At 36.4% G+C, this 12,539-nt stretch overlaps 1 protein-coding gene across 3 annotated transcripts in view; it reads left to right on the top strand.

Moving 5' to 3' along the window:
• Positions 1–214: 214 nt before the first annotated feature.
• Positions 215–12,539, top strand: part of Uri1 (URI1, prefoldin-like chaperone) — a 67,908-nt gene continuing 55,583 nt past the window's right edge. Inside the window, exon 1 of one of the 3 annotated variants that reach the window (XM_013522517.1) lies at positions 215–280. In XM_013522517.1, coding sequence (XP_013377971.1) covers positions 224–280 — 57 coding nt within the window. In that variant the 5' untranslated portion in view covers positions 215–223. Of the gene's footprint in view, positions 281–1,182; positions 1,283–12,104; positions 12,183–12,539 lie in introns of those variants that run through there. The other 2 variants (XM_013522518.1, XM_013522516.1) reach the window with 2 other exon arrangements.

Genomic DNA, 12,539 nt, shown 5'->3' with positions numbered 1-12,539 from the left:
CCATCCCCGGCCTGGGGCCCCGCGCGTGTCCGCCCCGCGCGGGAGGAGCGCAGCCTCCAGGCCCCGGGAGCGAGAGTGCGGGGAGAAACTTTTGTCACGTGCGTTTGTTGTCTATTTTGTCTGGAGCCTTCTGACCTTGGAGCGGAGGGGGGATGAAGGAGGTGCCAGTCCTTTTAACTAGAGCGTAGAAGAAAACGTGGGAATTTTGGGAGGTGCACTGTGAATGGAAATGTTCACTGTTTGTTTTTTTAAAGCTTATGATCTCAGCGTTGCTAAAAATGTATGTATACTGTGTCGCTCATTATTTGCAGGTAAAAGCTTTAGTATGTTATGCTACGTATTCTGTGCAAGCCAGGCCTTGGAGGTTTAGTATTTGACAAAGTAGAAGGCCGTTCTGTTAAATTTTGAGTCTTACAATAGATGAGTTTTTAACTACCAGGGAAGCGAGGAGAACGTGTTGCATTTACTGATGGGGTTGTATGTGGAAAAGTGTACTCGAGGTTTTGTTGTGAAATCTGAAAAATTTCCGTGGATTTTGTGATATTTAAGGTTCTCTCTTAAATAACTTTTAGCCAGGCCTGCTCGTGTGTACTTGTAGTCCTATCAGTTGCCTGTAATCCCAGCTCTCAGGAGGCTGAGGCAGGAGAATCGCTAAGTTCAAGGCCAGCCTGAACTACAAAGCGAGATCTTGTTTTTATTTTTTAAAAAGTAACGTTAATTTACTTAAATCGTTCTGGGTTATATTGGGAGAGAGTATCATGGATTGTAGGCAGGAAATTGCTTCAAAACTACGAAGATCTGAGAAATCCTAACATTTCCTATGGAATATTCCGGTGTGAAAATGACTACTTACAGAGGCATGCAGGTATACTGACCTCAACTTAATGAGAGTTCTCATAGACCCTAAGAAATCCTGCTTTGCTTGGAAACCACCTGTTGGGGTAAACTAGGGGACTCTTTCCCACTTTGTTCAGATTGGCTTAGTTTTTATTTTTGCATTAGTTCTCCTTTTGGGAGCCATATTTTTTCTTAGTATTATATTTAATTTTGGCTTTTAAACTTGGTGACTTCTTTCTAAGGTAGGAGCTTTAAAAATTCATCTTATTTAATGTGTTTAAGTTACAAGATATTGATGCATCTTTTTTTTCAGAGAAAATTGAAAAGGAAAGAAGAAACTGTCCTGAAAATTTGTTCCATTGTGACAGAACTGTTTACATTTTTGTTCTTATTAAGCAGAGAATGTGAACCAGACCTTCAAAAGATGATGTCTCCTTTGCCTGTGGTCTGTAGTGGAATTACTATAATCTCTTTAGGTTTTTTTTGGGTGGGGTTTTCTCTCTTTTTGAGACAGGGTCTCACTGTGCAGTTCAGGCTGACCTTAAGGGCACTTTGTAGCCCAGGCTGGCCTTGAACTTTGCAGAGATCTTCCTGTCTCAGTCTCACTAGTGCTGGGATTACAGGCATGTACCACCACGCACGGTACTTTCATCTCTTTAGTACCATTCTGTGTGCATTTCTGCTTACGTTTTCTTCGGTTTGGCTTATTTTTTTTTTTCTACTGGGGTCAAACAACCTCACATTTGCCAAGCAGGCACTGTGCTCTGAGCTATATCCTCGGCCCCCTCATTTGGCATCTTTAAGGAGATGTCCTTGGTTTTATTCTGATGTTAATGTGGCTGAAATACAAAGGATACTTTTCGGGGTGCTCTGAACAGCATGCTGGTATGATGTCCGCTCATTTGAGGAAAGAAACTGCCTTTGCAGTTATATAGTCCAGTGGGAAACTGAACACTTGTTTTCAGTGGACATTGACCATGTTACCAAATTATTTGCCTGTGTTGTGTTAATGCTATTTTGGCACATAAAATAGGCATTCGTGTCTGTCAGGAGTAGTGAAATTCCTGCTTCATGATAAAGCCCCTCAGGAAAGAGATTACTTAATAGAGGAACTGCTTCAGTGGGCAGGACACCCATAAGGCCACAAAATATACTGGTTATACAGCTCTGCTTTAATTACAGTTTAATACAAGAAGGTTTACTGGGTAAGTAGTGAATTAAATATGTTCGTGAGGGGCTTTATTTAGAATTTAAAGTCAGTTCAGTTTTGAGAGTATATGGTGGACATTAGTACCAAACTGGAAGTGTGGTGACATTCTGAATGTAAAAAGAGAAATATGTCCTTATGAGTGTATTGCTATTCCTTTATATAAGCCTTTTCTGTTGTAAGTTCCCTCAGAGAGAATGAAACCCTGAAGAAAATGGCTTGAATGACCATTTCCTGAGTTTTCCTGGGTTGGGGCTTAGCTGGCCCTAGATGCAGAGGAGGGAAATGAATTCATTACATACAGTGGATGGCTTAGGCTTAGACATATTTTTCTCTGGGAGCTTTGAATTATATTGAGAAGAGCTGCTAGGTAATCATGTGGTTTAAATGTTGGTCATAGTTTTTTTCTAATTGTGCCAATGGGTATAACAAGATTTACCATGGTATCTACTGGTTTTTTTCCTTGTTCATCTGCTCCAGAACTGAATAAAAAGCATACAAAATTGGCAAAATGAGGGAAAAAAACAAACAAGGGGCATGAAAGAGCCATAATCCCAATTCAGTGACACCACATCTGAAGTAAATATACAGGATCAAATATTTTAGTACTGTTTTCACTTTCACTTCAAGAGTCAATGCTGAAACATTTTCAAGAAACATTTGTATTCATGGAAATTTTGGCTTATTCCTTTGTTGATCTAGCCAAAAGACATAAGAAAAGTTCCGGTAGCTTTGTTTGTAATAATGAAAAAGTAAAAATCTGACACTAGGGATTAATTAAATAACTTATGAAATATGATTAGCTATTATGTAGGCATTAAAAACTGTAAAACATTGTGTATAGCATGGTTCCAGTTATATGTGCATAAATATTCACATATGCTTATATAAGAAGACACCATTGTTTTAAAGCACAACTTTATTTTACCTAAAAGTTTGTGTAGTTGGGTGAAATTTTAGTTTTTCAATAAAAGGTGTTGGTACGATTTAATTAGTTTTTATGTAAACTTGGATATTGTACAGTATCTTTAATTGCTAAATACTTTCTGAGCTTGAAAAATGCCTTGGCTGGTTTGAACATCAGTTAGGCAGGTTTATTTCTTAGTTACTCCAGAGCTGTTATAATTTGTTCAGACATCTTCCAGTTGGTTTCTTTTATTCCCCCCTCAAAAGTTTAATTTTTATTGTCTGACAAAAGGTACAAGGAGAGGGAAACTTGGATCATCTTTTTGAACTGAATCTTTTTTAACAGCATTAACCTACAGTGTTTGGTTAAGAAAAAAAGTAAGCTACTTAGGAGCCTGTGTAGACTGTGACCTGTGCCATAAAAATACATGATCTAGCGCTGGGGCAGGGGCCGGGGGGTGTCTTACACTGTTTCAGGTGGTTTCCTTGTACTGAGATCATATTAAGTGGGATTTTGTCTTTGAATTAGGTTGAATTTTGGTTTCTTGGTTGAGGTGATATTTCTGGATATATCTTTTATATCCTCAGATATTATCTTTTATTGTTATTAGAACTATTAAGATTTCATTGTAATAGGAAAAAAGTGGAATATACTATGTTTTCATAAGTTTATTTGTAGGATAATAGTAAAATTGTAAAACTCATTAGGACAATTTCTTTACTATTGAGTGCCTAATGTAGTTCTTTTGAAATCTGAATTAGCTTGCACTTTCCTGACAATAGAACATTGAAGAATTAAATTCATTAGGAGTAAATATTTTAAATTCTGCTTAAACCAGATCTTAGTTGGAGGCTGTTCATATTTACTATGTTAAACTAAACCAGAGAGTTTAAGGAGCTGTTAGCCATATACTTCATTCAATAGTTGGTCCCTTCAAGCTGGGAATTCAAGCCATAAAATTTATTCAACACAGAGTGTGTTGTGCATGTTCTGCTAGGCATGCAGTAACAAACAAACTAGAGCAATGCCTTCTTTCATAGAGATTGCACTAGTGCTGAACACATGCAGTAGGTACATTTAGCAGTGTCAGATCATATGTGATAGAAAGACCAGGTAAATCAAAGAAGGTAAGGGATATTCTAAGGAATGCCGCTTGTGTAAGCAGCCAGGGAGATTATGTCTATCACAGTTTCATTTACTTTTTCAGTTGAACATTTTGTTTCTAGTTTTTGCCTGGAATTTTCAAAGAGGATATTTATATCTTCAGCTTTAATTGTACTGCTGTTTTCCAAAGTGGTTATACCGGTTTACAACTCCTGCTAGCAGTGGTGAAAGGTCCAGCTAGCTACTTCACATCCTTAACAACATTTGATATGTGTCGTATTTGGTAGCTGTTCTAGTAATAACTGATGAGGTTGATCACCTTTTCAAATGTTTATTTGGTTTTAGATTTTTAATTTTTTAAAATAAAATGCATGCTGAATTCTTGTCCAGTTTCACTGAGGATGTTTGCCACATTCTAGCTTATTAATAGTAATTCTTTGTATATTTTTGATATGGGTGCTTTTTCAGTTATGGGTTATAAATTTCTTCTCTACCTGAGGGCTTGAGTTGACATTTTATTATGGTGCCTTTGTTGAACTGAAATTCTTAATTATTTTCTTCATGGCTAGTGGGCCTTCTTTCATTGCTCCTCCTCCTTTGCTAGGGATGGAAACCAGGGCTTTATGCACGCTCGTAAATAATCTGCAACTGAACTGCATCCCCAGTGCTGTTCTGTTTTTAAGAAGTCTTTCTTATGAATGATCTGAACATATCCTTAGTGTTATCTTCTAGGTTTATTGCCTTCCCTTGCATGTTGAAACAGTTCATAAAACAGTTAATTTTGTATAAGCTCGAGCTGTCTTAAAAAACTGAAGAATAAATTTGAGAACAAAACGAATTTAGAGGAATGTTTATTAGAAATAATAATAAACAAAAAGCTCTTGAGGGATCCTCAACAACAGGGGAAAGAAGTCCAATCACAGGTCTTTGTTTTGGTCCATTATAGGTGGGCAGGGAAGAGGTTGGGAGACTCACTTTAAAGGAGATGAGTTCAAAAGAGAAATAGGTTATTTTTTTTTTTTTTTTTTAAGTCCGTGTCTAGGTACTCAGGGAGCAGCCTCCTACATGGAAGAGTCCTTTGTCACTATTTTTATCTCAATCTTTATCCTTTGTTTTTGTGTTATCTTTGGATCCCTAGGCTTGGCTTAGCTGTTAAATTAGCTCTTGACCTGAGTGGCTTATTTTATTTTATTTTACTTTGTTTTGTTTTTATCTGATGCTACCACTGTCAGGCCTCTGTGACTACTTACAACTAAAGTATTATATTGTGATCTATGTTCTGTCTGGAGTTGATTTTGTGTGCAGTGCAGGATTGAGGCAGGGTTTCATTTTTACTGTATGGGCATCTAGTTGCCTCATTATTTATTGGAAAAACTGTCATGTTCCCACTACATTGTCATCTTTGTCATAAACCAGGTGAGTGAATGTATAGATTTGTTTCTCAATTGTGTTCTGTTGCCTTGTCTGTTCTTTCAACACACCTAGACTGTGTTAATCGTTGTGGTTTTTGCATGTTATCTTGATAGCTGGTAGTGTGAGCATAGTTGTTGTTCCTAAAGATTATCTTAACTGTTTCTATCCTTTTGGTTTGTATTTCTTTTTCTTAACCTTTTGTGCTTGCTGGGATGTCTAGTACATGGAAGTAGTGATAGTGGCTGGCAAGTAAAAGTTCATAAATTCATCAAGTGTGATATTTACTGTGGATTTTTAAATACTTTTACCAGATAAAGGAAATTTTCTTCTATCAGTTTGCTAAGGGTTTTTATGAATAGGTGTTGAATTTTAGAAAATGCTTTTTCCTAAATTATAGGTGGTTTATTGGGAAAAGTGAATTTGATATAATGGTGAGGTTTTTTTCCTCCCACTTTTTTTTTTTTAAAGAGCGGCGGAGTTGCAGGAACATGTTTGCTTGTATAGCCTAAGGTACATTTCATTTTGTAAGTAGGTGAGGTTTCAGCATTCACTGCTTATAAGTTATATTTCCTTGTAGAACAACCTGTTACTGTTGTTACACTCAGTATCATTCTAGTTAAGAGACATGAGAAAAAGACAACTTTGGTTTAAGTATTTTGGAAGTTTTTAATAAACTACAGTATTTCAAGGCCTAAGAAAACTCTATTTTCATGTGTTATGTTTCTTTAGATTACAGTAAAACACAATAATGGTTCTGGGAAAGAAGGAGAAGGAAGGAAGGGCATAGAATCTGTGCTTTAATCATAATGTTTGATTTTATTTTCCACCACATATTTTCAGTTTGGATTTGAAAATCTGTTAACTTGTATCACTTGCCTTCATCTCCAAATTTTGAATCTCAGTTTTTTAGTCTGTTGTAATGCAGTCTTTTTTCCCTTAAACTACAGTTGTTTCTTTTGAAAAGAATTGTAACACTAAAAAATTTGAAAGAAAAATGAGATGAACATTCTTTGTTTAGAGACATCAACTGTGCTATTTCCTTTTCCTTTCTTCCTATTTTACTTTTTTCCCTGCTGAACCATTTGGAAGTAAATTATGAATCTTATCAGATCCCTAGTATTTGAGCACATGTCATTTTAGAACAAGGTCATTCTTTTATAATCCATAATACATTTTTTTCAAACCCAACATGTTAATATTGACAACTAACAAAATTTTTCAGTTTTTTTAAGATTCTTCTTTCCAACTCCTTTTTCAATCCATGCTTCGGTCAAAGAACCCTCTTGCATTTGGCTGTAGTACAGTATTATCTCTTGTCTGTTTTCATCAGAAATAATCTTATTTCTGTCTTTTGTCTGGGAAATTTGACATTTTTCAAGTGGTTAGGTCAGTTTTCTTGTAGAATATATCGCAGTTTGGCAATATCTCATGACTGTAATTGTGAGGAAATAAAGTTGAAATAGTTTTGGCAAAAATTGTACATAAGTGATGATAATTCACCAGTGCATCGCATCAGAAGATACATAATGTCACTATTCCATTTGTGGTATTGCTAACCACTTACGTATAGCGTCTGTCGTGTCTCTCTGCCTTAACGATACCCTTTCCTTTGTGTAAAGACTGAGTATTTTAAATTGTAATAGTATAAAACAGTGTAAATGTTCTGTTCCCCAGTAGTCTTTTTATCATAGATGATCTTTGCCTAAATCAGTTAGTATGTTGGTGTTGGTAGATCAGTGATTTCCTAATTAATTGTGTTTACCTAGCATTTTTCTGTAATGAAGAGCCCTGGCAGTAGCACTTCCCTATTTAGTGTCAGCACTATAAACTATCTCTTTGTCTTTCTCTCTCGATATGTATGTGTATATTTATATAGTTTATTTTAAAATTTTATTGTGTTATATTGCTGTTCTTTTGATGTTCAGATCATCCCAGATTTGGAAGAGGGAATTTCTAGAAACTGTCAAAAGTATGCTTTTTTCCCCATATGTTGTATCATTCTTTGATCATTACCTTGCTTTTTGGCACAGGGTGTCCCATATTTACTGTACTTTCTCTGCCCTCATCCTGTAATGGAATATTTCTTCACAGTGCTCTGCTTCTTTTTATTTTTTTATTTTATTTTTGTAGAAGTCTGTGTCTTTACCTGTTTATTTTTTATTGGTACATTTTAGATGTACATAATGATAATTCTCATCATAGGGAATTTGAAACTGTGCATGATGTATCTTACTTTTTTTCCCATTCTCCTCCTGTTCCTTCAACCCCTCTTCCCCAGTGTCCCCTGTAGAGCTGCAAAGAATGTATATTTTGATGTTTTAGGGTAGAACACTGTACACATCCACTAAGTCCATTTGTTCAAAAGTTTGGTTCAGTTCTAATATTTCATTGTTGATTTTTTTTTTTTGTCTAGTTGATCTGTTTTTGACAGTGGGGTATTAAGGTCCCCATTATAATTGTATCAGTTTTTATTTGATTTTTCATGTCTGTTGATATCTGTTATATAGTTGGATACACTGATATCCAGTACATATGTATTTTTGATTGATATTTCTTCCTCTTGGATTGTTCCCTTTACAAGGACGTGGTGACCTTCTTTGTCTCTCTTAATCAGTCTTGGCTTGGAGTCCACTTTGTCTGCAAATAGAATAGCTGCCCCTCCTTTTTCTGAGGTTCCTGTCACATGGAGTATTATTTTTCATCATTTGACTTTCAGTCTGTCAATTTCTTTTTGAATCAAATGTGTTTCTTATGCGCAGCAAATTGTTGGATCTTGCTTCTTAATCCATTCTGCCAGTCTTTTTCTTTTGATTGGTGAATTGAAGCCATTAACATTGATGATTATGACTGATACGTATTATCTTGCCATGTTATTTTCCTGTTGTTGGCTCCATTTTTTCCCCTCATCTGTTTAATTGCTTGCCTTGCCTGGTGGATTCATTCTGTTTGGGTTGATGGAGTTACAATCTTTGCCGGGTATGGTGGTGCTCGCCTGTAATCCCAGCACTCGGGAGGCTGAGGCAGGAGGATCATTGTGAGTTCAAGACCAGCCTGGGCCACAAAGTGTGCTCAATGCCAGCCTGACCTGCATAGTGAGACCCTGTCTCAAAAAGACCAAAAAAAAAAAACCCCAAACAAACAAAAAAAGGAGTTACAATCTTTATTTATATTTTTTTCTAGAATGTTGTTGAGAACATTTTGTTGTGCTAGTTTGTTGTTCATGAATTTCCTTAGATGTTCTTTGTCATGGAAGTATCTTATTTCTCCATTAATTTTGAAAGATAGTTTTGGGTACATCAATCTGGGTTGGAGGTTGTTTTCTTTTAGGGCTTGAAATACTTTACTCCAAGTTTTCTTGACTTAAGAGTTTGTGTTGAGAAATCTGTTACGATTCTGGTGGAGTTTTCTTTATAGGTGATTTGTTTCTTCTCACTAATAGCTTGTAATATTCTGTTCTTGTGTTGAATTTGTGGAATGTTGATGATTATGTGCCTTGGTGTAGATATTTTTTGCTCATGGCTAATTTAAGTTCTATATGCCTCACATTTCTGTATGTCAAATTCTTTTTCCCTGCTTGGGAAGTTTTCTGTCATGACTGTTGCCAACAGGTTTTTTATATCATTTTGCACTATCTCCTGCTTTTTCATTCACTCTTATGAGTGTTATGTTATTCTTTGCATCACTTAGCATCTGCTGGATTGATTTCTCATGGTCCCTTGCTATTTTTAAGAGATCTTTCTTCTCATGATTGCTAACTGCAGTCCTGTTTTTATATCTGAAATTATGTCCTCACATGTGCTCATTCTGCAGCATATACTTTCAGTGAAACTTTTAATTTCCTAGGAATCTGTTCAAATCTGTTTCATGGATTCCATTTCTTTCCTATGTTGGATGTTCATGGTTTCCATCATTTTTCTAAGCTCCTGTATTTTTTTAATTTGTATCAGCTCTAGAGTCACTAAGACTGTCTTTTACTATGCTCACCATGTCTGTAATCATCTGAAAAAGTTATTTCTGACAGGTTACCCATTGTGTTTACATGCAGATCTTTTTTTTTTTTTTTTTTTTGGTACTGGGAATTGAACTCAGGACCTTGCGCTTGCCAAGCAGGTTGCTTGTGCCACTGAGCTATGTATCCCCTGCCCCTTGAAAAGTTATTTCTGATTTGATTTTTTTTCTAGAGCCTTGTTCATCTGCTTTGTTACTTCTGCTGTTACCACTTCAGAGATTCCAGGTGGGTAGCTTTCAGATTGTTCTACCTTACTGTCCCCTGGGTTTGCCTTTGTTGAGCTGTAATTCCAGTATTGCATCCTGTTTAAGTGTCTTGTCATTTTCTACACATTGTTTTAGTTTTTCTGAGTTTATGCTTCTAAATTACCAAAGGTTAGTAGCTTTATTTCTAGTATTAGAACCCTTAGGAAATAACTACTCAGAGGTGTCTTTCAGGTGTAGTTGTTTTTTGAGTTTGTTGCAAGAGCCTACCTCTTCAGTTTATTGGGGATGTGGAGCTGTTGCCTTCTTGCCCCCCATCCCTTGGTTCTTTGGAAGTGGTGTACGGTTTTTTTTATGGCTCTTAGGCAATCTCAGCCTTGGTATACTAGGAAGAACAACTAATTAGAACAGTTGTGTCACCTTGGCTAAAGCGATGCAATCAGCAGTAACAATAGCATCAAATACAGCCTAGAAATGACAAACTGTGGTAACTAGTAATGTGCCATCTTTAACAATATGAACTAGATTTGTGGTTGTATAACAAAATGTAAAACAAACCAGAAATTTGTATACAGTAAATATGTCCTCAATATGCTGATTTTACTCTCAGGGGAAAAAATTTAGATGGGATTGGGTAAAAAAATAGTGAAATAGAAGGAGAGGAAGACATTAGAAGGAAGGCTGGAAGACAAAGGAAGATTGAAAACTTTGGGTAACTGGTGAAGAAGACAGGAGTGAAAGAGAGAAAGAAGAAACAAAAACAAAACAATTGAATAGCAGCAAGAAACTGGAAACGATGTTTACACTCATATAAAAACAAGAACAAGCTCTCAAGAAAAAACCAAACAAGACACAAGAAAAGAGTGAAAAAAAAAAGGAAAAAAAAAAAAGTGTACTTCAAGGTGTTTCTTTGTCGCTGTAGGTAAGGTGGACATACAGAGTCTAGATCCAAGTTAATTTATCTCAGCAAGCAATGTATAGCTTGACAGTACAATGGTGGATAATTCCACTGAGCCTGTACCTTTAGTTCCATTGACTTTAAGGCTGGTTTCCAGACTTGAGGCTGGAACCAGAGTTGCTCAGTTTGCAGCAGTCCATGTGCCTCTTGCAGGTTTGCAGGTTTGAACTTGATCTCTGACAGCTTGACCTCAGCTACCTTACCCTGTCCCTGCTAGCCACTAGATGTAGCTCAGGTGAAGCTGTTCTGAGTTCTGAGCACAGCTGGCCCCTCTGAAGAATAGCTACTGGCGAATCACCCTCTTCTCCAGTGTGTCTGAACCTGAATAATGCACTAGGCAGCACGGTCTGCTGCATCCACCGCTCTGTTCCTCTGGAGCCGTTCTCCATGGAGACATATTGGGTATCCATTAGTCACTATGTGTCTGTACGTCTGAGGCACCTCTCCCATGTGGTGAGTCCAGGCTCATGAAGATAGCACCACCTACCACCTCCTTCTTTGTTGAAGTCTGTCTTTTTCCTCTCCCTGTGGGCTTCAATTCTCACTTCAGATCTTTCCTTGGTCCTGGATACCCACTTCCCTTCTCTTCCTCATGTTGCTGTATTCCAGTGTCTGGACAGAAAATTTTGGAGAGGCTCTTTCTTAGCTGCTCACCAGTCTGCCATCTTCCCAGAAATCCTAAATGATCTTTTAATAGTTTAGCTTCATTAACTACTCCTCCTTTGTTTAAGTTTTTAATCCCAAAGACTTTAGCATTATTGTCTTAAAGATTGTATTTTTATTTTTATTTAATTATAAAGTGGCTTTTTTCAATACTTTAATGATGTTTCTATGTCTTTTGACTTCCCTCATTGTATAGTCTTTCATTGGTCTTACTGTTTTCTTAAGAGGGGGGATGTATATCTTCTTTTGGATAATTCTCTTCATCTTTGATTTTCAAGAATTTTATTCTGATATTCCTAGAATTCCTTTGTATTTAATAGCCTGCTTTGAGTATATAGTTTCTTGAGTTTGTAATTTGATGTCTTGTCAGATTTTAAAATTCCTATCCTTCAAATTCTTTTTTAATCATTTTCTACTTTTGATATTCGGAATGAATATATGTGTATTATCATTGTCTTTTGTTATTCCCTCTTCTGCATTTTCTATCTTCATTTTGTTCTGTGTGCCAATTTGGATTTTTCTATTGATTTATACTCCTGTTTACTAATTCACTGTATATTTATTAAAGTCACCTACTGACTTCTTCATTGCAGTTGCTTTTTAATTTTAGACTTTGCTTTGAAATTTTAAAATGAATTCAAGTTCTATTTTAGCCTTCCATTTTAATGAACCTGTTAATTGTAAGGTCTATAACTTGCATTAGCTATCAGAATACCTGACATAAATCCACTTATAGAGAAAAGGTTTATTTTGGTCTATAGTTTCAGAGGTTGCAACATTGGCCCTGGTCCCTTGTGTCTGTGGTGGTATAGCAGCTCATGGTGGGAACTTGTGGCAAAGGAAGTCATTTATCTCATGATTGGAGAAGCAAAAAGAGCAAGGTAAGAAGTGACCTGCGTCCTGCAGTCCTCCTAAAGAGCACATTCCCAATGCTTGGAGGATCTCTCATTAGGCTCTACCTGTTAAAATTTCCACCATCTCCCAATAGCACCAAACTGGAGATTAAGGCTATCATACCTGGGCCTTTGAGGGACATTTCAGATCTAAACTATATAGCACTACTGCAACTCAAATGAGGATCTACTTGTAGTATTTTTTTTTTCTCTTTATTTCTTGTTAGCCTTTTGTGTTTTTATAGTCTGCCTTGTACCTTGTAATTTTTTTATTGGATGCCAGATATTGTAGTGAATCTTTTCTTTTTTCTTTTTTTTTTTTTTTCTCCGGTACTGGGAACCGAA

The sequence above is a fragment of the Chinchilla lanigera genome, unplaced genomic scaffold, assembly GCF_000276665.1.
Source record: "Chinchilla lanigera isolate Chin_1 unplaced genomic scaffold, ChiLan1.0 scaffold00067, whole genome shotgun sequence".
In the NCBI taxonomy this organism is placed as follows: Eukaryota; Metazoa; Chordata; class Mammalia; order Rodentia; family Chinchillidae; genus Chinchilla; species Chinchilla lanigera.
The sequence above is the reverse complement of the archived record's forward strand: the minus strand, read 5'-3'. Positions and strand labels throughout refer to the sequence as shown.